Here is a 23,103-nt window from a genome sequence, read left to right on the forward strand (position 1 = left end):
GCAGCATAACAAGGGAAGAGTGAAGCATCCATGTTGCATAGGTTGCTGTTAGTTTCCTTGTTTTCAGTATAGTAGCCTCACTTTCAGCTTTGCCTGGTGTTCCTCAGACCAGGGCAAATAGATAGAAATGAAAGTTTATACTCTCCAGAGAATAAAGCAGTCTTTTGACAGGGGGCAGTAAGGCAGTTTCCCTGCTAGAAAGAACAGGGAAAGTATCTGGAAATCCACCTGCTGCTTACACAGTGGTTGAATCAATCCTTTTATTTTCGCTTTCATTCACACATATCTCCCCCCCAACCCCCCGCCCTACCCCGTACTTGGAATCACTAACTCCTAAGACTTTCGGAGATTCTGACATGTAAATTGGAGTGATTTTCTGCTTTTCCCCTTGCTTAGAATTCAGTTCTTGTGGATCTATCAGGGTAATGTAATGGTCTCAGTTTCCAAAAATTTGTTACTCTTTTCTTCCATTTTTTCTATCCATGGATTTTAGTCTTGTATAAAATTGTTTTTCTCCTTTATATATATTTTTTGGGGGGAGGAGAGTAAAAGTAGATGTAGGTTTTTACCCCATTATTTTTTTTCAGAAGTTGCACAGTTTAAAAGTTTGGAGGTTCTTTTACCTTTTCATCCTACTGTTATATTATGCCATTTAAAAGAATTTGTTTTTAATTTTTAAAATTTATTTATGATAGTCACACACACAGAGAGAGAGAGAGAGAGAGAGAGAGAGAGGCAGAGACACAGGCAGAGGGAGAAGCAGGCTCCATGGAGGAAGCCTGATGTGGGACTCGATCCCGGGACTCCAGAATTATGCCCTGGCCGGAAGGCAGGGGTTTAACCGCTGAGCCACCCAGGGTCCCCAGATTAATCTTTTAATTTATGTTTTCTTCTTGTTATTCTGACTTAAGGGTGTATTTTGTCTTTCAGTTGCTTGTTGAATCAAGTCTTAAGATTTCATTTTGTCATTCAAGGCCTTCTCACTATTGGGTGACACTTGACATTTTTTTCTCTCAGATACAGACTCTCTGCTCTATATAGACCTGACAGCTCTTCACAATTATTTTCATACCTCCTTTTAGGATTTGCTTATGTCCTTTGTGTGGAATGTCTTTTTCCTGTCCTTTACCTTTTTTGAGGCCCAGCTTCACTTACCTTTTTATAACTTGCTGGCTGGCTGGCTGTCTGCCTTGTTTCCTTTACTTTTTCCTTCTTATTGAGCACCTTCTCTGTGCTACAGACTGTGCCACATCTTAATTTAAACCATCTCAGAATCATCTTTTTTTCTCCAAATTCCTCTAACTCATAGATCCTATATGAACCTATTACTGAAGGTGTGAACTTTATTTTTAATGGGAGATTCTGCTTTTTCTTAGGAAAGTTACATGTAATCACTATTTAAATTTTATAGGGCAAAATTGAAAAAGTATTAGCAATACATAAAAAATATATTCAATCTGACTAATTACAGATAAATGAACATTAAACCAATGATAATCATTTTATACCTAGGAAATTAGCAACAATTTGAAGGATTGCCAGAACTCAGTGCTGGTGGACATATGGATAATTTGATATGATAAGTGAGGCTCTCAATTGGTATAGCTTTCTTAGAATGTATTGGGCAAAGTTTTAAATATGTTCCCTTACATCCAGGGGATCATTTTCAGAAATTTGTTAGTGTAGGAATACTAGCATTATGCATAAAGATACACATAAAGATACATAAAGATGGTGTTCATTGAAACATTAATTATGATAGTGATAGAATGTCATAAATATATACATTTGTACTGTGAAGTACTATATAACTATTAAAGAGGGTGCTCACTTTGTATTGATGGATATGATACACCTTCCAAATAGATTGTTATAAGGAAAAAAACAGAGTAAATGTAATTTGATCTCTCCCTTTCTTATGTAAAAATTATCAAAAAACCTGTTATATATGGTGTATGGAAAAAGATCTGTAAAAGATTCATATCAAAATGTTAATAACAGTTACCTGTAGGGGAAGGTGGAGATTGGAGTATATGTGTAGAGGATTTTACTTTTGATTGTTTGCTTCAGTATTGTTGAATATTTTTAGAAACTTTTTTTTCTTTTTTAGATTATTTATTTATTCATGACAGACACATATGGAGAGAGAGAGGCAGAGACACAGGCAGAGGGAGAAACAGGCTCCATGCAGGGAACCTGATGTGGGACTTGATCCCAGATCTCTAGGGTCACACCCCGGGTCAAAGGTGGCGCTAAACCACTGAGCCACCGGGGCTGCCCATTTTTAGAAACTTTTACATTTGGTTTTCTGTATATCCATATTTTAATATATTACTTTTATAATGAAAAAAAAATAATAGCAAAATCAGTTAACATTTTGGTGTTTGATATATTTTTTTTTGTGTGTGTGTGTTTGATATATTTTTATAAAGTTACTATTTAAGGAGTATTTACAGTGTGTCAGGTGCTATGCTAAATACTTTTCACATGTAGTATCTAATATAATCTTCTGGAAAGGTTGATGCTATTATTTACCTACATTTTACAGATAAACTCAGAGTAAGTCATACATACAGGTGGTAAGTGGTAACCCTGGGATTGGAATCCAGATTTATCTAATTTTAAAGTTTAAGCTGTGTTCTCTCAAATTTTCAATCTGTGCCACCCTGACACACATTTTTTTTTAAATTGGGATCATGCATTTCCCAGTTATAGAAGTGATATGTACCTAATGTGTAAAAGACAAGAAAATAAGGATATACAGAAAATCAAATGTAGAAGTCTCTAAATGCCATCCCAGAGATAACCACTGTTAGTTTATTGTATAACATTTGCTCACTCCATTCTAGCCATGATGTCATCCACACTATTTGTAAAACTTAATAAACATGTTCTCACCTCTGGATCTTTACACTCTGTCTAGAATGCATTTCCCCCAGATATCTGCAGGCTTTTATTTCTTTATCTTCTTTTATCTCCTGTCTCCTGTTCATCTCCTTTTACAATGATGTCTTTCCTCACTGTCTAATATTGCCATCCTCCTATCCTTCAACTTTTGTATACTTTTTTTTTTTTTTTTTTTTTTTTAGGAGGAGGATAGAGAGTTTCAAGCTGACTCAATGCTGAGTATGGAGCCCAATGCAGGTCTTGATCTCAGAACCCTGAGGTCATGATGTTAGATGAAATCAGGAGTCAGATGCTTAACCACTTAACCGACTGAACCACCCAAGCGCCCCTAACCATTGTAGCCTTGTGATTTGACTTCCCCTAGTTTATTTTTCTCCACATTTATCACTGTATAACATATTATTAGTTTGGACTGTATAAAATTTGATTTTGAAATTTGATGTTTATCCATTTTTTTACCTATAAAATGTCACTTTCATATCATCATCCAAATTTATATTTTAATTATTTTTCTTGTTGACTTTTCTCTCTCCCACTAGCATGTAAAGTTTATAAAGGTTAGGATCTTTGGTTTTTCTACTTATTGCATTATCTTTAGGATCTGCCACAGTGCCCAGCATATAGTAGGTATGCAAAAAATACTAAATGAATTCTTCCAGGCTTTTGTTTTGCATATAAACTTTAAAAAGGCAAATACTGGGGTGCTTGGGTGGCTCAGTAAGTTAAGCATCTGCCTTTGACCCAGGTTATGATCCCAGAGTCCTGGGATCGGGTTCCACATTGTGCGCCCTGTTCAGTGGAGAGCCTACTTCTCTCTCTCCCTTTGCCCCTCCCCCTTTTGCTCTCTCTCCCTCACACACTCTCAAAGTCTTAAAGAAGGAATAGATTATTATATATCTTTAGGGACGCCTGGGTGGCTCAGTGGTTGAGCGTCTGCCTTTGGCTTAGGGCGTGATCCTGGGGTCCCAGGATCGAGTTCCATGTTGGACTCCCTGCATGGATCCTGCTTCTCCCTCTGCCTATATCTCTGCCTCTCTCTCTCTCTCTCTCTCTCTCTCTCTCTGTGTTTCTTATGAATAAATAAATAAAATCTTAAAAAAATTATATATCTTTACAATATATATATTTTTTCTGTAGCCTATTTTTCCATATTCATACATGGTGGATAACTTTCTGTTTCAATGATACAGATTCATATCAAAATTTTTCTGATATATTAATAGGGTTTTTATTGTGACAAAATACACATAACATAAAATTTGCCATTTTAACATTTTGTTTTGAAGATTTTATTTATTTGATAGAGAGTGAGCGAGCATAAGTGGGGGAGCAGCAGGTAGATAGAGAGGGAGAAGCATGCTCCTCACGGAGCAGGGATCTGGATGTGGGACTTGATCCTAGCACCCTGGGATCATGACCTGAGCTGAAGGCAGACGCTTAACTGACTACCCAGGGACCCCCATTTTAACATTTTTAAGTATACAGTTCAGTAGCCTTAGTATATTCACATTGTTTTGCAGCCATTGCCACCATCCACCTCTAGAATTTTTTTGATCTTGCAAAACTGAAACTTTATACTCAATGAACAATGACTCCCCATTCTCCAAATCCCTCCAGCCCCTGCCACCATTCTGTACTGTCTCAATGAATTTCACTATTCTGGGTACCTCATTTAAGTAGAGTCGTATAGTATTTGTCCTTTTGTGACTAGCTTATTTCACTTAGCTAGTATTTTCAAGATTCACCTGTATTGTATCTTATTGCAGAATTCCTTTATTTTTAAAATTTATTCTATTTTTTTAAAGAGTTAATTTATTTATTTGAGAGAGAGTGAGTGAGAGAGAACATGAGCAGGGAGGAAGGGGAGAAGCAGGCTGGGATCATGACCTGAGCTGAAAGCAGACGCTCAACCAACTGAGTCATCCAGGCAGCCTTAGAATTCCCTTTTTTTAGAAGGCCAAAATAGTATCCCATTGGATGTATATGCTCCATTTTTTTTAATCCATTCAGTTGTCAGTGGACACTTGAGTTGTTTCCACCTCTTGGCTATTATGAATAATGCTGCTATGAACATGGATGTTGTCCAAGTATCTCTTTGAGATTCTGCTTTCAATTCTTTTGAGTGTTTAGCCAGAAGTGTAATTGCTGGATCATAAAATAGTTCTGTTTCTATTTTTTTTTTTACAACTCTCCGTACTGTTTTCCATAGTCGCTGCACCATTTTATATTCCTATCAATAGTGTACAAGAGTTCCAGTTTCCCCATATTCTCACCAATACTTTTTTTTTTTTTTTAAAGATTATTTATTTGAGATGGAGAGAGATAGCAAGAGAAGCATGAAGTGGGAGGAGATGGGAGAGACGGAGAAGCAGGCTTCCCCACTGAGCAGGGAGTTGGAAGTAGGGCTCCATCCTAGGACCCCTGGGATTGTAACCTGAGCCAGGAACAGATGCTTGACTGACTAAGCCATCCAGGTGCCCCAATGCTTTTTTTTTTTTTTTTAAGATTTTATTTATTTATTTATTCATGAAATATGCAGAGAGAGAGAGAGAGAGAGAGGCAGAGACACAGGCAGAGGGAGAAGAAGGCTCCATGCAGGGAGCCTGATGTGGGACTTGATCCCGGGACTCCAGGATCACGCCCTGGGCCGAAGGCAGGTGCTAAACTGCTGAGCCACCCAGGGATTCCCCCCCCCCCCTTTTTTTAAGATTTTTATTTGAGAGAGCACGAGCAAAGGGAAGAGGCAGAGAAAGAGAGGGAGAAGCAGGCTCCTCACTGAGTAGGGAGCCTGATGTGGGGCTTGATTCCAGGACCCTGGGACCGTAACCCGAGCTAAAGGCATACACTTAACTGACCAAACCATCCAAGCACCCCAATACTTGTTATTTTTTAATTTAAAAAATTTTGTCTTTATGCTCGGTGCCCAATGTGGGACCAGAGCTCACAACCCTGAGATCAGGAGTCCTATATGCTCTACTGACTGAGCCAGCTTGGCATGCATTTACTTTTTATCATTTAAAATTTAAAAAAAAAATTAAAAAATTTTTTCCATTGGGATCCCTGGGTGGCGCAGCGGTTTGGCGCTTGCCTTTGGCCCAGGGCGCGATCCTGGAGACCCGGGATCGAATCCCACATCAGGCTCCCGGTGCATGGAGCCTGCTTCTCCCTCTGCCTATGTCTCTGCCCCTCTCTCTCTCTCTCTGACTATCATAAATAAATAAAAAAATTAAAAAAAAAATTGTTTTTTCCATGGTGGACATCCTGATGGTGGTGAGGTGATATTTCATTGTCGTTTTTTTTTTTTTTTTTTTTTTTTAAGATTTTATTTATTTATTTATGAGAGACAGAGACGCAGAGACACAGTCTCCGGACTCGATCCAAAGTCTCTGGGATCAGGCCCTGGGCCGAAGGTGGTGCCAAACCACTGAGCCACCTGGGCTGTCCTCATTGTAGTTTTGATATGCATTTCTTTAGTGATTAGTGATAGTGGAGCATCTTCTTATATGCTTGTTGGCTATTTGTGTATTTTCTTTAAAGAACACTAATGTCAAGTTAATTTGAATATTTGTAGATCGGTTCACTTCTCATGTTTATTGTGTTTTAGGGGTATCTTTTAGTTCTATTTCTTTTCCACAGATTTATTTCTCTTTTAAATTTATTTTCATCACATATATGTGTGTGTGTGTGTGTGTGTGTATATATATTTTTTAAAGATTTTATTTATTCATGAGAGAGACAGGGAGAGAGGCAGAGACACAGGTAGCTCCGTGTGGGGAGCCTGATCTGGAACTGGATCCTAGGACCCCAGGATCATGACCTGAGCCAAAGGCAGATGCTCAACCACTGAGCCACCCAGGTGCCCCTAGGTTAGGTGCGATTTATTGTAAATATAATTTGGATGTAGATTTTAGGAATAATAAATAAAACATTAAAAGCATATCCAAAGTGGCTCATATTTTAGACATTGAGCATATGATGAATTATTGTTCCCAAGCTTTCTTTTTGAACATTTTATTATTTAGTTAAAATTTTTTATAAATATATTTATCTATTTACTTGAGAGAGAAAGGGAGAGCGCGAGTCAGGGGAAGGGCAGAGGGAGAGCAAACATCTTAGACTCCACCCTAAGCACTGAACTCAATGTAGTACTTGATCATACGACCCCTGAGATTACGACCTAAGCTGAAATCAAGAGTTGGACAGATACTTAACTGACTGAGCCACCCAGGTGACCCTTTCCAACTTGGAATGTTTCCATTATGACTCCTGTTTTCCTCAGTTGTGTGTTTTCAGTGACTTAGTTTTGTGTTATATTTCCTCTGTTTCAGGAAAGTAGCTTTTCTTTAAATCTGGGAGATTATGTTGACTGACTAAAAATATGTTATATTTACTATTTTTCTGTAATTTTGGTCAAATTGTGATTTTAGTAGAAGGTACCTAATTTCAGTGCAATAAGAACACTCCTTAACTACGCTACCCTAAGTTCTTCCACTTGAAAGGAACTAATATTAGTGATTCAAATCCAAAGTATATTAAAAGAGTATAGATCATTATTGTATTAGTTTCCCAGGCCTGCTGTGACAAATTAACAAATGAGGGGGTTTACAACAACAATCATTTATTTTTTCACGGTTCTGGAGGATCAGAATCTGAAGTGAAGATGTTAGTAGCATTGGTTCCTTCTGGAGGCTCTAAGGGAGAAATGTCTCCCTCTTTTCTAGTTCCTGGACATGTCTCTGTATCCAGTGTGTCTCTCCTTCCTCTCATGAAGAAAGCAGTTGGGGTGCCTGGGTGGCACAGTGGGTTGAGTGTCTCTTGATTTCTGCCCAAGTCCTGATTTCAGTTGAGATCAGGTGCTGAGTGCTAGTTTGCTTGAGACTTGAGATTTTCTCTTCCTCTCCCTTTTTCCCTCCTCCTTGCCTGCAGGTGCCTGTGCTCTCACTTTCTTTCTCTCTCTTAGATTTTACCTTTATTTATTTATTTGTTTGTTTGTTTATTTATTTATTTATTTATTTATTTATTTATGATAGTCACACAGAGAGAGAGAGAGAGAGGCAGAGACACAGGCAGAGGGAGAAGCGGGCTCCGTGCACCGGGAGCCCGACGTGGGATTCGATCCCGGGTCTCCAGGATCACACCCTGGGCCAAAGGCAGGCGCCAAACCGCTGCGCCACCCAGGGATCCCTCTCTCTCAGATTTTAAAAGAAAAAACAAAACAGACCAATCATTGGATTTATAACCCTCTCTAACCCATTATGACCTCAGTCTTAGCTAATTAAATCTTCAGTGACCCTATTTTGAAATAAGATGACATTCTGAGGTTCTATGTGGACATGCATCTTTATATTATTCAATCTACTGCAGTTATGGAGGTTATTTCAGGAACTCAAAAGATGTTTCAACCTGAGAAAACTTGTAATTCACGTTATTAACAAATTAAAAGAAAAATATAATTGTATTAAATGCTTTACAAAAGTATTTGTTTCAGATTTTAAAAAGTACGTTCCTGATTTTTAAAAAATCTGTTAAATCAATAGAATTAAAACCCCAAATTAAGTCTAGTGAAAATGATAACTCAGAGATATCCATGTTCATTTTGGAGATTCTCTAGATGAAAGTGGCTTAACCTTTTTTAGGACATGGACCTCTTTGGTGGTAATTTTTTTTAAGATTTTATTTATTTATTCATGAGAGACACAGAGAGAGAGGCAGAGACCTAGGCAGAGGGAGAAGAAGCAGGCTCCCCAAGAGGAGCCTGATGTGGGGCTAGATCCCAGGACCTGGGGATAATGCCCTGAGCCAAAGGCAGATGCTCAACCATTGAGTCACCCATGTGTCCCTGGTGACAACTGTTGAACCCTTCTTCAACTTCATTGGGTCATTGTGGGAATAAATGAGAGGCACACGGTGAGGGCTTAAAAAAACAAAACAAAACAAAAAAAAACAACCCATTAGGTCGTACTATCGGTGCACTGATTTTATACTAAGAAAATTCAATAAACTACTGCTTTTATTATAAGACAAATTAGTAAACCCAGCCGTTTCCTTCAAAAAAGTGTACCTCATGGGCTTATCTTTAAAGTTGTATGACTTTCTGCCGTGGTGTGAAGGCTGCGGAAGTTGTACATTCCCCCCAAGTGGCTGTGACGTCTCTACACTGCAGTTGGAATAATAAAAGTTGGATCATTAGAAAAAAAAAAAAGACAAATTAGTAAAGTTATTTGGGTATAATATAAATATACTGCAATCAGTAGTTTTATTCTAGCAATAACTAGTTAGAAGTTGAAATGGAAAAGTGATTTCATTTACAATATTAATGAGCATAAAATACCTAAAAATAATTAGAGCAAGAAGTATGTAAGACTTATGTGAATTATAAAATTTTATTAAAGGACATTAGGAAAGATATGAACAAATGTAAGATATACCATATTCCTGGATGAGGAAATGCAATGCCATATTGCTACTCTTTCAAATTTAACATTAAAATTTAATGTCATTAAATTAATTTCAAGAATTGTTATTAGAACTTTACAGATTTTAAAGTTCAAAAGGAAGATGAAGTATATGACTTTAAAAATGTTTTAAAACTTTAAACTTACTACCTTGAGATAATTTTAGGTTCATTTGCAATTATGAGAAGTAATACAGAGATCCCTTCCCTTAACCCACTATCTCAATGCTGGTGTCTTGCAAAACTATAGTACACAATATCATGACCATAATATTTACATTATTACAGTCAAGATACTGATTTCTATCATCAAAAGAGCCCCTCCTGGTGCCTCTTTACAGCTATATCAGCTTTCCTTGTACCCTCCCCCCCACTGTCAGGGCAGCTCCTAATCTGTTCTCTATCTCTATAATTTTGTCATCTTAAGAATGTTTCTGTAAATGGAATCATATAATACACAACCTTTTGCAATTGGCTTTTTTCACCTTGTGATTCTCTGGAGATTCATCCAGTTGTTGTATCTAGTAATAATACTTTATTCCTTTTGTTGCTGAGTAATATTCAGTGATAATGGGTATATATCACAGTTATATGGGTATATGGATATATATACACAGATAATGGGTATATATCACAATGTCCTTCCTATTGAAGGACGTTTGGATTTTCTTTTCTTCAGCTTTTGCCTATTACGAATGAAAAAATGCTATAAAAATTTGGGTACAGGCTTGTGTGTTGACATGTCTTCATTTTTTGGGTAAAACACCCATCAATGCAGTGCTAGATTGTATGTTAGTGACATGTTTAGTTGTGGTATTTTAAAGATTTTATTTATTAGAGAGCATGAGTGGGAGAGGGAAGGGCAGAGAGGGAGAAGCAGACTCCCCTCTAAGTACAGAGTAGGACGTGGGTCTTGATCCCAGGATGACCTGGGCTGAAGTAAGGTGCTTAACTGACTGACCCATCCGATCATCCCAATTTTTTTTTTTTTAAGATTTTATTTATTTATTCATGAGAGATACAGAGAGAGAGAGAGAGAGAGGCTGAGACACAGGCAGAGGAAGAAGCAGGCTCCATGCAGGGAGCCCAGTGTGGGACTCGATCCCGGGATGCCAGGATCATGCCCTGAGCTGAAGGCAGGTGCTAAACCACTGAGCCACCCAGGGATCCCTGCATCCCAAGTTTAAAAAAAAAAAACTTCCAAGCTATTTTCTGAAGTGGCTGCTCTGTATCACATCTACCAGCAATGTATAAGTGATCTACTTTTTCTGTATCCTTCCCAACATTTGGTATTGGTTTTGGTTTTTGTTTTGTTTGTTTTTATGTTAGCCATTCTGATAGGTATGTAGTACATTTCAGTGTGGCTTCAATTTGCATTTCCCTCACTGGCTAATGATGTTGACTATCATTTTATATGCTTATTTTACCATTTGTATATCTTTGGTGAACTGTCTCTTCCTGTCTTGGCTGTTGGCTGCTTTTTAAAATATTAATCTAATATTTATTTATTTATTTATTTATTTATTTATTTATTTATTTATTTATTTAAGAGAGAGAGAGAGAGAGAGAGGCAGAGACACAGGCAGAGGGAGAAGGAGGCCCCACGCAGGGAACCTGATGTGGGATTTGATCCCGGGCCTCTAGGATCACGCCCCAGGCCAAAGGCGGTGCTAAACTGCTAAGCTACCGGGGCTACCCATATATAAAGTTTAAACAAAATAACAGTAAAATCTTAAAAAGAATTGCATTTTGATTTGTCTGTAATGTTTGCTGGTATATCTTCTTGTGTATAGCTTTTCTAGTAATTGCTGGAGTGGGCATTGCATTAAAGATCATAACATCACAATCTATGAATGGTGTCATTTTACCACTTTAAGTGTTAACATTTTACCTCCTTTTGGTATCTGCATTTGTTAATTTAATTGTTTTAAATATTTCCTCTATAAACATCCAGAACCATAGCAGATAGTGTTGTATTTTTGCTTCAACCACCAAACATAATTTAGAAATCTCCAGAGGAAAAGAAAAGGCTCTGAATTTTACCCATATTTTTGCAAACTGTATTCTTTTTTTTTTTTTTTTTTAAAGATTTCATTTATATATTCATGAGAGAGACACAGAGAGAGGCAGAGACATAGGCAGAGGGAGAAGCAGGCTCCCCGCAGGGAGCCCCATGTAGGGCTTGATTCTGGGACCCCACGATCACCCTCCCAGTCAAAGGCAGAAACTCAACCACTGAGTCACCCAGGCATCCCAGTTTTTAAAAGTTTAATTGTGACATGTGTTGGAATGGATTTCTTTAGGTTTATCTTTTTTGGGGTTTACTCAGTTTCCTGAATCAGGTTACATCTCTTCCCAAATTTGTGACATTTTCAGACATTATTTTTCAGCTTTGCCCTCTTTCTCTTTTTTCTCCCAGGATTTTAATGGGTAATTTCTTGTGTTCTGCCTTCCATTTCACTGATTCTTCTCTTTGTTCTCTCCATCCTACAGTTGAATCAATCCACTTAACTATTTATTTGTTATTTTTCAGTTCTAAAATTTCTATTTGATTCTTCTTTTTTTTTTTTTTGATTCTTCTTTATATTGTTTCTTTGTAGAAACTTTTTTTTTTCTTTTTGCTTTTCAGTTTGTTTGAACTGTGTTAATAATTGTTGAAGTAGGGATGCCTGGGTGGCTCAGCAGTTTAGCACCTGCCTTCCACCCAGGGTGTGATCCTGGGGTCCCGGGATCGAGTCCCACGTCGGGTTCTCTGCATGGAGCCTGCTTCTCCCTCTGCCTGTGTCTCTGCCTCTCTCTCTGTGTGTCTCTCACGAATAAATAAATAAAATCTTAAAAAAAAATTGTTGAAGCATTTTTTTTTGTTGAAGCATTTTTATAGTGACTATTTTTTTTATTTTTTTAAATTTATTTATTTATGATAGTCACAGAGAGAGAGAGAGAGAGGCAGAGACACAGGCAGAGGGAGAAGCAGGCTCCATGCACCGGGAGCCCGACGTGGGATTCGATCCCAGGTCTCCAGGATCGCGCCCTGGGCCAAAGGCAGGCGCCAAACCGCTGCGCCACCCAGGGATCCCCCGCTGCACCACCCAGGGATCCCCCGCTGCGCCACCCAGGGATCCCTATAGTGACTATTTTTAAAACCTTTGTCCAATAATCTTAACATTTATGTCATATCATTTTTATTCAGTTTGAGATCTTCTTGGCTCTTGGTATGATGAGTGATTTTCTTTTTTAAAATTGAAGCTTGGATATTTTTGTATTATGAGATATAGGACCTTACTTAAACCTGTTTTAGCTGGCTTTCACTGACACTACTTTAGAGAAGGAAAGAAGAGTGCTATTTTGTTATTGCTAGGTAGAGTTAGAATTCCAGTTATTTTGAGTTCTTTTCTATTTTTGCTAGATAAATAAAAGGATCTAAATTTTTTTTAAGAATTTATTTATTTAGTTATTTATGAGAGACACATAGAGGTAGAGACACAGGCAGAGGGAGGAGCAGGCTCTCTGCGGGGGACCTGATGTGGGACCCCTGGGATCATGCCCTGAGCCGAAGGCAGACGCTCAACTGCTGAGCCACCCAGGCATCCCAAGGATCTAAGTTATATATGTTTGTTGGGTGAATAAAATGTATAAATCGATTGTGTGTGTTGTTTTAGATTAGCATATGTGTCTATCATAAGCTTTTAAAAGTGAAGTTGCAAATAGAATACAGTACTCCCTCTTCCTAACTCTGTGAAGTTGGAGGGAACTGAATATAGGGAATGTATGCTTTCACCTGTATAAGAATTCCAGAAGAGCAATCTGCATATGGGTTTTCTAGCAAACTACTGGGATTTCATCCATACCTTGACTAGCTAACTTGATGATGATAAGAAGGACTATTTTTTTAAATATCTTATTTATTCATTCATGAGAGACAAAGAGGCAGAGACATAGGCAGAGGGAGAAGCAAGCACCCTGAGAGAGGCAGAGACATAGGCAGATGGAGAAGCAAGCACCCCAGCTGATGTGGAACTCGATTCCAGGACCCTGGGATCACAACCTGAGCCAAAGGCAGACGCTTAACTACTGAGCTACCCAGGTGACGGACTATCTTTATTAAATGTATATTTCCATTTTTCTGTCATAGAAATGACATCAGATGTACCGTCATTGGGTCCAGCCATTGCCGCAGGAAACCCTGCAGCTGGGATTCAAGGTGGAGGAGCCATTGTCCACAGGGCTATTAAGCGGCGTCCAGGGTAAGTTTGGGTATCATGTGTCATATATGCCTCTCTTACAAACCAGCCTGATTCAGTTAGTGGCCGAATCCTCTTTGCTATGCCTAACCCTCTCATTTCAACTGGTTACTAACTGCACTGCTGTCAGATACTGCTCTTTAGTCCCTGGAATTTTTTCCTTTTTACAGAATTAATGTTTTATCTAAGTTTCTTATATGGAGGTTTTTTAAAAAAATATTTTTAAATTAAGATTATTCCTTTAATTACTATGTAGTTAATGCACAGTATTTTATTAGTTTCAGGTATACAGTATATTGATTCAGCAATTCTATACATCATTACTCAGGTGTTCATCTAGACAAGTGTGCCCTTTCACCTAGTTCACCCATCCTCCCCACCTTCCCTCTGATGTACTTTACTTTAAATGAGTACCCTCTTTTTTTCAATAAGAGTGTTTCTTATATGAAGCATTGACTTCAGAATACATGGTTCTAAAAGATATATGTAAAACCTTCCCTCCAAGTAAAATAGAATACACATTTCCTTTGAGTAAAAACAGAAGAATCCTCTGGTGAAGTCACATAAAAAGAGGTATACCAAATACTGCAAATTTAAGAAGACTAAAATCACACCAAGTGTATTTTCCAAATACAGTGGTACAGAACTAAAGATCAACAATAAAGCTGGAAAATGTGCAATGTAAATTAAAATATTTAGTATGTAAAAATTAAACAACACATTGCACTAGCAGTGGGTCAAATAAGAAATCAAACAGCAAATCAAAATATGCCTCAGAACAGCAGAAAAAGAAAACACAGTATTCCAAAACTTGTGGGATGCAGTGAAAACAGATGTTAGAGTGAAACTTATGCTGTAAATGCTTATATTAAGAAACTCAAATAAGGTGACATTATACCACAGAGGGCTAGAAAATGAAGAAACAACTAAAATTTAATGAAGGAATAACAAAAATCAGAAATAAATAAGATAGGGATCCCTAGGTGGCGCAGCGGTTTGGCGCCTGCCTTTGGCCCAGGGCACGATCCTGGAGACCCGGGATTGAATCCCGCATCGGGCTCCCGGTGCATGGAGCCTGCGTCTTCCTCTGCCTATGTCTCTGCCTCTCTCTCTCTCTCTCTCTCTCTCTCTCTGTGACTATCATAAATAAATAAAAATTTAAAAAAAAGATTAAAAAAAAGAAATAAGATAGAGATCAGAATAAACAATAACATAACATTGAAAGTAATGATTAAGTTTTTCCAAAAACATAAACAAAATTGGGGACGTCTAGGTGGCTCAGCAGTTGAGCTTCTGCCTTTGGCTCAGGGTGTGATCCTGGAATTCCGGGATCAAGTACCACATTGGGCTCCCTATGAGGAGCCTGCTTCTCCTTCTGCCTATGTTTCTGCCTTCTCTTTCTGTGTCTCATGAATAAACCAATAAAATATTAAAAAAATAAATAAAATTGGCAATGCTTTAACCACATTAATTGAATTTAAATACAATTTTTAAAATGCAAAAATAAAATAAAATAAAATCTCCCAGCACAGAAACACTCCAGGCAGAAGGCTTCATTGGTGAACCCCACCAAAAATTTAAAAATAATAATAATGAGTTTTTATCAGAATCTTGCAGATAATGAAATGGATCACATTCACAGTTATTCCATGAAACCATTCCATCAGTTATTTATCTCATGAGGCCAGTACCACTCAGATACCGAAGCAGGACTAAAACAATACAAGAATGTAGAAGTCTACTTTGTATTGCTATTCCAACTTTCTTTTTTTTTTTTTTTTAATTTTTTTATTTTTTTAATTTTTATTTATTTATGATAGTCACACAGAGAGAGAGAGAGAGGCAGAGACACAGGCAGAGGGAGAAGCAGGCTCCATGCACCGGGAGCCCGATGTGGGATTCGATCCCGGGTCTCCAGGATCGCGCCCTGGGCCAAAGACAGGCGCCAAACCGCTGCGCCACCCAGGGATCCCCCAACTTTCTTTTGACATTTATTTGCATGATGTTCTCCATTATCTCACTTTTCAATCTGCAGGTATCTTTAGGTCTAAAATGAGTTTCTTGTAGGCAGCATATAGATCTTGTTTTTTTTTTTTTTTTTTTTTTTTATCCATTCTCAACACCCTTTATCTTTTGATTGGAGTGTTTGAGCCATTTTCATTCAAAGTAATCATTGATAGATAGGTATTTATAACCATTTTATTACTTGTTTTGTTGTTTCTGGAGATTTTTTCTGATCTTTTCTTGTCTTTGGTTTCTTGTTTGCATTCAGAGTCACTTTAATATTTCTTGCAGGCCTGGTTTAGTGGTCACAAACTCCCTTAGTTTTTGTTTGGGAAAGCCTTTATCTCTCCTCTTCTGAAATGGATAGAGTATTTTTGGCTGCAGATTTTCCCATTCTACACTTTGAATATTTCATGCCACTCTCTTCTGGCTTGCCAAATTTCTGTTGAGAAATTTCCATTAGTCTTATGGGTTTTCCTTTGTAAGTTAAGGACTAACTTTTCTTAAAAGATTTATTTATTTATTTGTGGGGGGGGTGGGATGGGCTAGGGGGGTTAGTGCATGCATGTGTGGGGAGGGACAGAGGGAGAGAATCTTTATTTTTATTTTTTTATTTTTTTGAGGGGGAGAATCTTTTCCCTGTGAGCTCAGAGCCTAATTCAGGGCTCTATGCCATGACCCATGAAGATCATGGCTTGAGCTGAAACTAAGAGTTGGATGCCTAAGCAACTGTGCCCCAAGTAAATAAATGAATCTTAAAAAAGAAGAAGAAATAAAAGGCTTGGGAGAATGGATAGTATTTTTTTGGTGTTAAATTTCTCTTTTTACTTCCTTAAAAATTGTTTAGCTAAGGGGCACCTGGATGGCTCAGTTGGTTGAGTGTCCGACTTGGTTTCATCTTGGGTTGTGATCTCCAGATTATGAGATGGAGCCCTGCGTTGGGCTCTGTGCTGGGCCTGGAGCCTGCTTAAGATGCTGTCTCTCCCTCTGTCCCTTCCCCCCACTTGCACATGCACACTTGCTTTCTCTCTGTCAAAAAAAAATTTTTTTTAATCTAATATAGCTAGTCTTTAAGTTTCACCTGCTAATAGTAATGCAAGTCATCCTTGGAGTTAGGTGGTAACGTGAGTAGCATATTAAGACTTACTATGTCTCCAGGAGTTTTACATTAACTCATTGAATAACAACTTACTCGAGGTTCTAAAGGGAGTAAGTGGAAGATATTTGATATGAACCTTGGGAGGTTAGTTTTAGAGTTCACTCTCTCAAACACAATGTTATGGTTATGTATAATAGCAAACAATTAGAAGCACTATAAATATCAAAATTAGGGGATTAGTTGAGTAAATTTTAATATATTTGAAATGGAATACTGTACAGTTATTGGAGGTAACATGTATCAGTAGAGAAAAATATTCACAGTATGTTGGGACATTACAGTTTATGTAACATACTACTCTGTCAGAAGGAAATATGTAGCATGTGCCTAGAAAAACTGAAAGGATACTCCTCAGATTTCTAGATGATGAGATTATGGGAGACTTGTTTTTATTTTCAGATTTTCTGAAATGAATGTCTATTATTGGTAATCAATTAAAGAAGAAATATACATTCTTTTAAATAAAGATTGGAAAATAGAAAGAATAGAAATTATCCTACTACCCTGTCATTTCCAATCAGTTTTTTAGTATAGTTTCTTCATTCTTTATATGTAGATCTTTTAGTAGTTGGAATCTATAATTAGATAGTTTTATATAGCCTCGTCTTTTCACCTAATTGTATGTAACCTTTTTTCATTACTGTTATTTTATAGAAATATGATTTTTAAGTTACACAAAGGGATGTACTCAGTTCCTTTTTGGGAAATTTAAGTTATTTTGAAGTTTTTGCTAGTATATGTAATGCTCTGTGAACATCTTTGTACATAATTTTTTTTTTATCTCTTTTGAGTTATTTCCTTAAGGTAGATTTTTAGAAATGGAGTTATGGGTAGATTTTGACAGGTAATTAGGGGGCTACAGGGAGGAAGAGGAAGGAACACTTTCAGGATTGACACTGTATATGTCATGTATAACCAACCCATCTAGAGACTCATAATGTGGGGTTAGGGTGGTAGTAGAGAGTATAGAGATTAATAATAATAATAATAATAATAACCTGCATCCCACAGGTTTTGGAATACTGTGTTTTCTTTTTCTGCTGTTCTGAGGCCTACCTTATTACTTATAATCTTCCCGAGTCCCCTGAAATGAAAGTCACTGTTGCTTTTTTTTTTTTTTTTTTTTTAAAGATTTCTTATTTATTAATGACAGACACAGAGAGAGAGAGGCAGAGGGAGAAGCGGGCCCCATGCAGGGAGCCCGACATGGGACTCGATCCCGGGTCTCCAGGATCACACCCCAGGCTGAAGGCAGCACAAAATCGCTGAGCCACCGGGGCTGCCCATCACTGTTGCTTTTACTAAATGTCTTATGGCATATTGCTTGTGCTTCTCACACGGCACTTTTCTATTCTTGTTTTATATTTGTATTTGTCTAGGTAGAAGGTCCCTTGACGGCAAGTCTTTTGTTTTCCTCTCTCTAGTATGTATTACATGTTTCTTAGATGTGTGATGGAAAAAAGCATTAATTAATAAGCTTCTGAGATCTTAAATTGCTTCTGTATATAACCTCACTGTTTTGGAATGTTTCAGAAAGCCAGTAACATAGCTTAGACTATAGAAATGAAAGATGGACCTGAATTATTATTATATTTTTAAGATTTTATTTATTTATTCATGAGAGACACAGAGAGAGAGAGAGGCAGAGACACAGGGAGAGGGAGAAGCAGGCTCCATGCAGGGAGCCCGATGCGGGACTTGCTCTCTGGTCTCCAGCATCATGCCCTGGACTGAAGGCAGACACTTAACCTCTGAGCCATTCAGGTGTCCCAGACCTGAGTTATTCATATTAATTTTTTATTTTCACTTTTGAGTGGATTCCTGTTCCTTTGATAGAGGTTGTACTCTAGTGTAAAACTTTGGCAAAAGCGGAGACTGCCAACTTAGGAAAATAGAAGGCAGCAGCAGGTAGGTACTCTTTTGATTGCCTAGTTGGGTACAAGGAGGAAATCACATAGCTTTGACTTCTGTGTCTACTTCCTCTTTTCCTTCTTCCATTTGGGTGGATGTTCAGATAGCTTGTGGGTTGAGAAATGTTAATTTCTTAATTTTCTGTATTGTCAGTGGGCTTATAATATTTATTGTTGGTTTTACCCAGGTTGGATTTTGATGATGATGGAGAAGGGAACAGTAAATTTTTGAGGTAAGATTTTTAAAATTTTCTTAGATTTCTGATATTAAAGATGAGTTCGTGATCTTTATATTTCTGACTTGTAATATTTTTGTCCTTAGGCCTAAGGCAAGTTCTTTATCCTAAAACTAAAGTTTCCTATTGTGTTATACCTTATAACATTTTCAAGCATTTTTTAAATGGATCCAGAGGAAGGAGCTCAGTGAAGAGAGGGCAGAGAATTTCCAAGACCCTCTGTTTTAGTTTTCTATTGCTGTGTCGTTTAAAAACACCGATGATATATTATTTCTCACAATGCTGTGGATTGGCTGGATGGTTATTCTGTTTTCTTTGTGGTCTTTTATCTTTAAGAATGTCAGACTGAGTTTCTTTACATGCCAATGGCTACAGTGTGAAGGGCAAGTCTCAGTCTAAGTGCTTATCAAGCCTCTGCTTTGTATTGACATTTGCTGGTGTTCCTTTGGCGAAAGCAAATCTTATGTTCAAGTCCTGAGTCAGTGTGTTAGGAAGCCAAGGTGTAATTCATTGGGGGGGGCGGGCATTAAAGTACCTTTCATATTTTCTGATGCCCATTGATTCTTTCAGAGCAGGAATTAGAATTTGTATCCTTAAATAATGAATCTTCTGGAGCACTGAAAATGGACTTTTCGATATATTGTTGGAGGAGTTCTTTCAGAGAAGGGAAATAATTATTCTTGCTGAAGACCAATTACTTGTTTTTTATTTTTTTATTTTTTATTTTTATTTATGATAGTCACAGAGAGAGAGAGAGAGAGAGAGGGGCAGAGACATAGGCAGAGGGAGAAGCAGGCTCCATGCACCGGGAGCCCGACGTGGGATTTGATCCCGGGTGTCCAGGATCGCACCCTGGGCCAAAGGCAGGCGCTAAACCGCTGCGCCACCCAGGGATCCCGAGGTTTTGTTTTTAAATAAGGAAAGCAGGGCAGCCCCGGTGCCGCAGTGGTTTAGTGCCGCCTGCAGCTCAGGGCGTGATCCTGGAGACCTGGGATCGAGTTCCACGTCGGGCTCTCTGTATGATGCCTGCTTCTCCCTCTGCCTGTGTCTCTGCCTCTCTCTCTCTCTCTCTGTCTCTATGAATAAATAAATAAAATCTTTAAATAATAAAATCAGTAAGAGTCAATTTTAGTATATGTGCTGCCGAAGCGAGCACAAGCAGTAAGAGTCAAAGAAAGGAAGATAACCTTGACTGTAGCCTACCTTTTTTTCTTTTCAAAGTTGAAAATATTACCTAGGTGGGTCTGCTTTGTTGAATAACAAATATTTAATCGATAAAGGAGCCCTATTAAAAAGAAGCCATTATTTTATTATACGAGTGTCCAGATTTCATTTGTCCTAACAACTAAATCTTAACTGGTAATATATTTTATAAATTTTTAAATATTACAAAGTTACATGTAGTGCAAGTATGTCTTCATTTCACTTCAGACCCTTTCCCCTTAGACAACTACAGTTTCCAGTTTATTGAATATCCTTCCAGAAATATTCAGTATATATATAAATATATTTAAATGTATATGTGTGGACATACATTCATAATCCTCAGTTTTTGTTTTTGCATAGAGGATATTCATATTGTAAATTGCTTGCCATTGTTTTGTTTTATAATGCTTAAGTTCTGTCAGAGACATCTATTTTTTTCATTTTAGTAATTTTTTAAAAAGATTTTATTTATTCATGAGAGACACAGAGAGAAAGGTAGAGACACATGCAGATGGAGAAGCAGGCTCACACAAGGAGCCCGGACCCTGGGATCATGCCCTGAGCTGAAGGCAGACGCTCAACTGTTGAGCCACCCAGGTGTCCCCATTTTAGTAATTTTTATTTAGGCTTATATTTCTTGCTGCTAACTATTTGCTGAATCCTACCAGATATTCTTGAAAACAACTGTAACTTGGCTACCAGAAAGGAATAGTTGCAAAACATTGGAGAAAATAATTCTCCAAGAGGACTTTTGAGACTTACTGAGTAGTAATAAATGTGAAGAGGGGAGGATATTTCAATTTTGGGGGAAGGATCAACTTTTTCAAACAGTTCTGGGAATTATTCCAAAGGAGAATTCCTGATTATAACTGATAGATGCTATTGGTAGAACTGTATTGTGCATTTGAATGTCATAGAGGTAATCACTTGTCTTATTTATATTTCTCAGCTCAGGCCCTGAGTCATTGTCTCTATTTCCACAAAATCTAGTAGTCTCAAACTATATGCAGATCCAGAAAGGTTCATTTTTCCTTTCCCCAACCATAAAAAAAGACTGTCACAATTCATTTTACATAGTGGGTCATTATGTCTGGGAGAGGTATCACTAAATTTATTTATTTTAAACAATTGGAATTTTCCACTCTGGACAATGAAAGTCTTACTTGCATTGTATGAGTCAGCATTAAATTTCCTTGGTGGATGCTACTCTTTGTTTTTTGTTGTGCTGTTTTAATTTTTATATTTTAATTTTTTGTTTTTATTTTATTTAAATTCAACTTGCCAACATACTGTATTTAACACCCAGTGTGGATGCTACTTTTGAAAGTTGTAATTTATTATGTCTTTTCATTGATTTGTTAAAATGTCATTTTGTTATATTTTCCAGACACCTATAAAATCATTTTTAATAATATCAAGCCTTTGAAACTCCAGGTACAATGTCAGAGTTACTAGTATCCACAATACTGCTTCTCAAACTTTAGTGCCTATACAGAATCACCTGGGGTTTCTTGTGAAGGTGAAGATTCTAATTCAGTAGGTCTGGGCTGGCTTAGTTGGTAGAGCATGCAACTCTTGAGTGTGGGGTTGTGAATGTAAGCCCCATGTTTGGCCTAGAGATTACTTAAAAAAAAAATTAAATGTAATTCAATAGGCCTGAGGTAGGGCCCAAGGTTCTATGCTCTGATTTATTCCTAGGTGATGCTGCTTCTTCCAGCCACTGACTATACTTTGAGTAGTAAGGATCTAGAAGACTCATTCTTGAGATTCAAAGTTAATATGTAAATTATAAGGCTCTCTTTTCAGTTCAGGTTACGTGTTTTAACTAGGAGTTAGTAGCATCTGATTTAAAGCATATTTTGTGTCCTGGAAACAGACTCTTTGAAGTGGAATTCAGTTACTTCTTCATGTTTGCCCATTTTTCTTCTGCTCTCCTATTATTCTCAAACACTGAATATTCTTGGGGTTGGGTTTTTTTTTTTTTTTTAAGATTTTATTTATTTATTCATGAGAGACACACAGAGAGAGGCAGAGACATAGGCAGAGGGAAAAGTAGGCTCCATGCAGGGAGCCTGATATGGGACTCGATCCTGGGACTCCAGGATTAGACCTGAGCTAAAGGCAGATGCTTAACTGTTGAGCCACCCAGGAGGCCTATTGGGGTTGGATTAGTTGAGGATTTACATCTGTGAAGGAACAGTATAACTTTTGCCATTAATTTAATAACTGGTTTAACTGCAAATTTTATGAGACTTACCTATCTCCATACAAAAACACTTTCTTCCAAAAGTTGGTAGGTCTTTGCTCTATCCTGTGGCAGTGAGAAGAGGAAAATTTAGATCATGCAGAGAATAGTGTGTGGTTTTTTTTTTTTAAGATTTATTTATTTATTTATTTATGATAGAGAGAGAGAGAGAGAGAGAGGCAGAGACACAGGAGGAGGGAGAAGCAGGCTCCATGCCGGGAGCCCGACGCGGGACCCGATCCCGGGACTCCAGGATCACGCCCCGGGCCAAAGGCAGGCGCTAAACTGCTGAGCCACCCAGGGATCCCCCCTTTTTTTTCTTTTTAAGATTTTATTTATTTATTCATGAGAGACAGAGAGAGAGAGGCAGAGACACAGGCAGAGGGAGAAGCAGGCTCCATGCAGAGAGCCTGCCATGGGACTTAATCCCGGGTCTCCAGGATCATGCCCTGGGCTGAAGGTGGCGCTAAACCGCTGAGCCACCTGGGCTGCCAGAGAATAGTGTTTTTAAAGTTAGGTTTTCCTTCCTCAACAAATCCTGTATTTTCTGTATTTAGCAGATATGATCCCAAGTAGAAGTTGTTGGGATGAAGGGATTATTTCCTTGATCAGAGAGATAAAGAACATTGTTGAAGTAATAATCTAAAACTATCTCTTAAAAACTTCTGTGCACCAAAGAAAGCAGTGAAAAGATAACCCATGTAATGGAAGAAAATACTTGTAAGTCATGTATCTGATAAG

At 37.8% G+C, this 23,103-nt stretch overlaps 1 protein-coding gene across 5 annotated transcripts in view; it reads left to right on the forward strand.

Moving 5' to 3' along the window:
- The window catches only part of ARNT (aryl hydrocarbon receptor nuclear translocator), a 72,359-nt gene that overhangs the window by 9,764 nt on the left and 39,492 nt on the right, over positions 1-23,103 (forward strand). For all 5 annotated transcript variants that reach the window (XM_041754884.1, XM_041754885.1, XM_041754880.1 and 2 more), the window contains exons 2-3: positions 13,494-13,605; positions 18,864-18,908. In XM_041754884.1, the coding sequence (XP_041610818.1) occupies positions 13,494-13,605; positions 18,864-18,908 (157 nt within the window). The remainder of the gene's footprint in view (positions 1-13,493; positions 13,606-18,863; positions 18,909-23,103) is intronic.

This window comes from Vulpes lagopus, chromosome 5 (assembly GCF_018345385.1).
Source record: "Vulpes lagopus strain Blue_001 chromosome 5, ASM1834538v1, whole genome shotgun sequence".
Taxonomy (NCBI): domain Eukaryota; kingdom Metazoa; phylum Chordata; class Mammalia; order Carnivora; family Canidae; genus Vulpes; species Vulpes lagopus.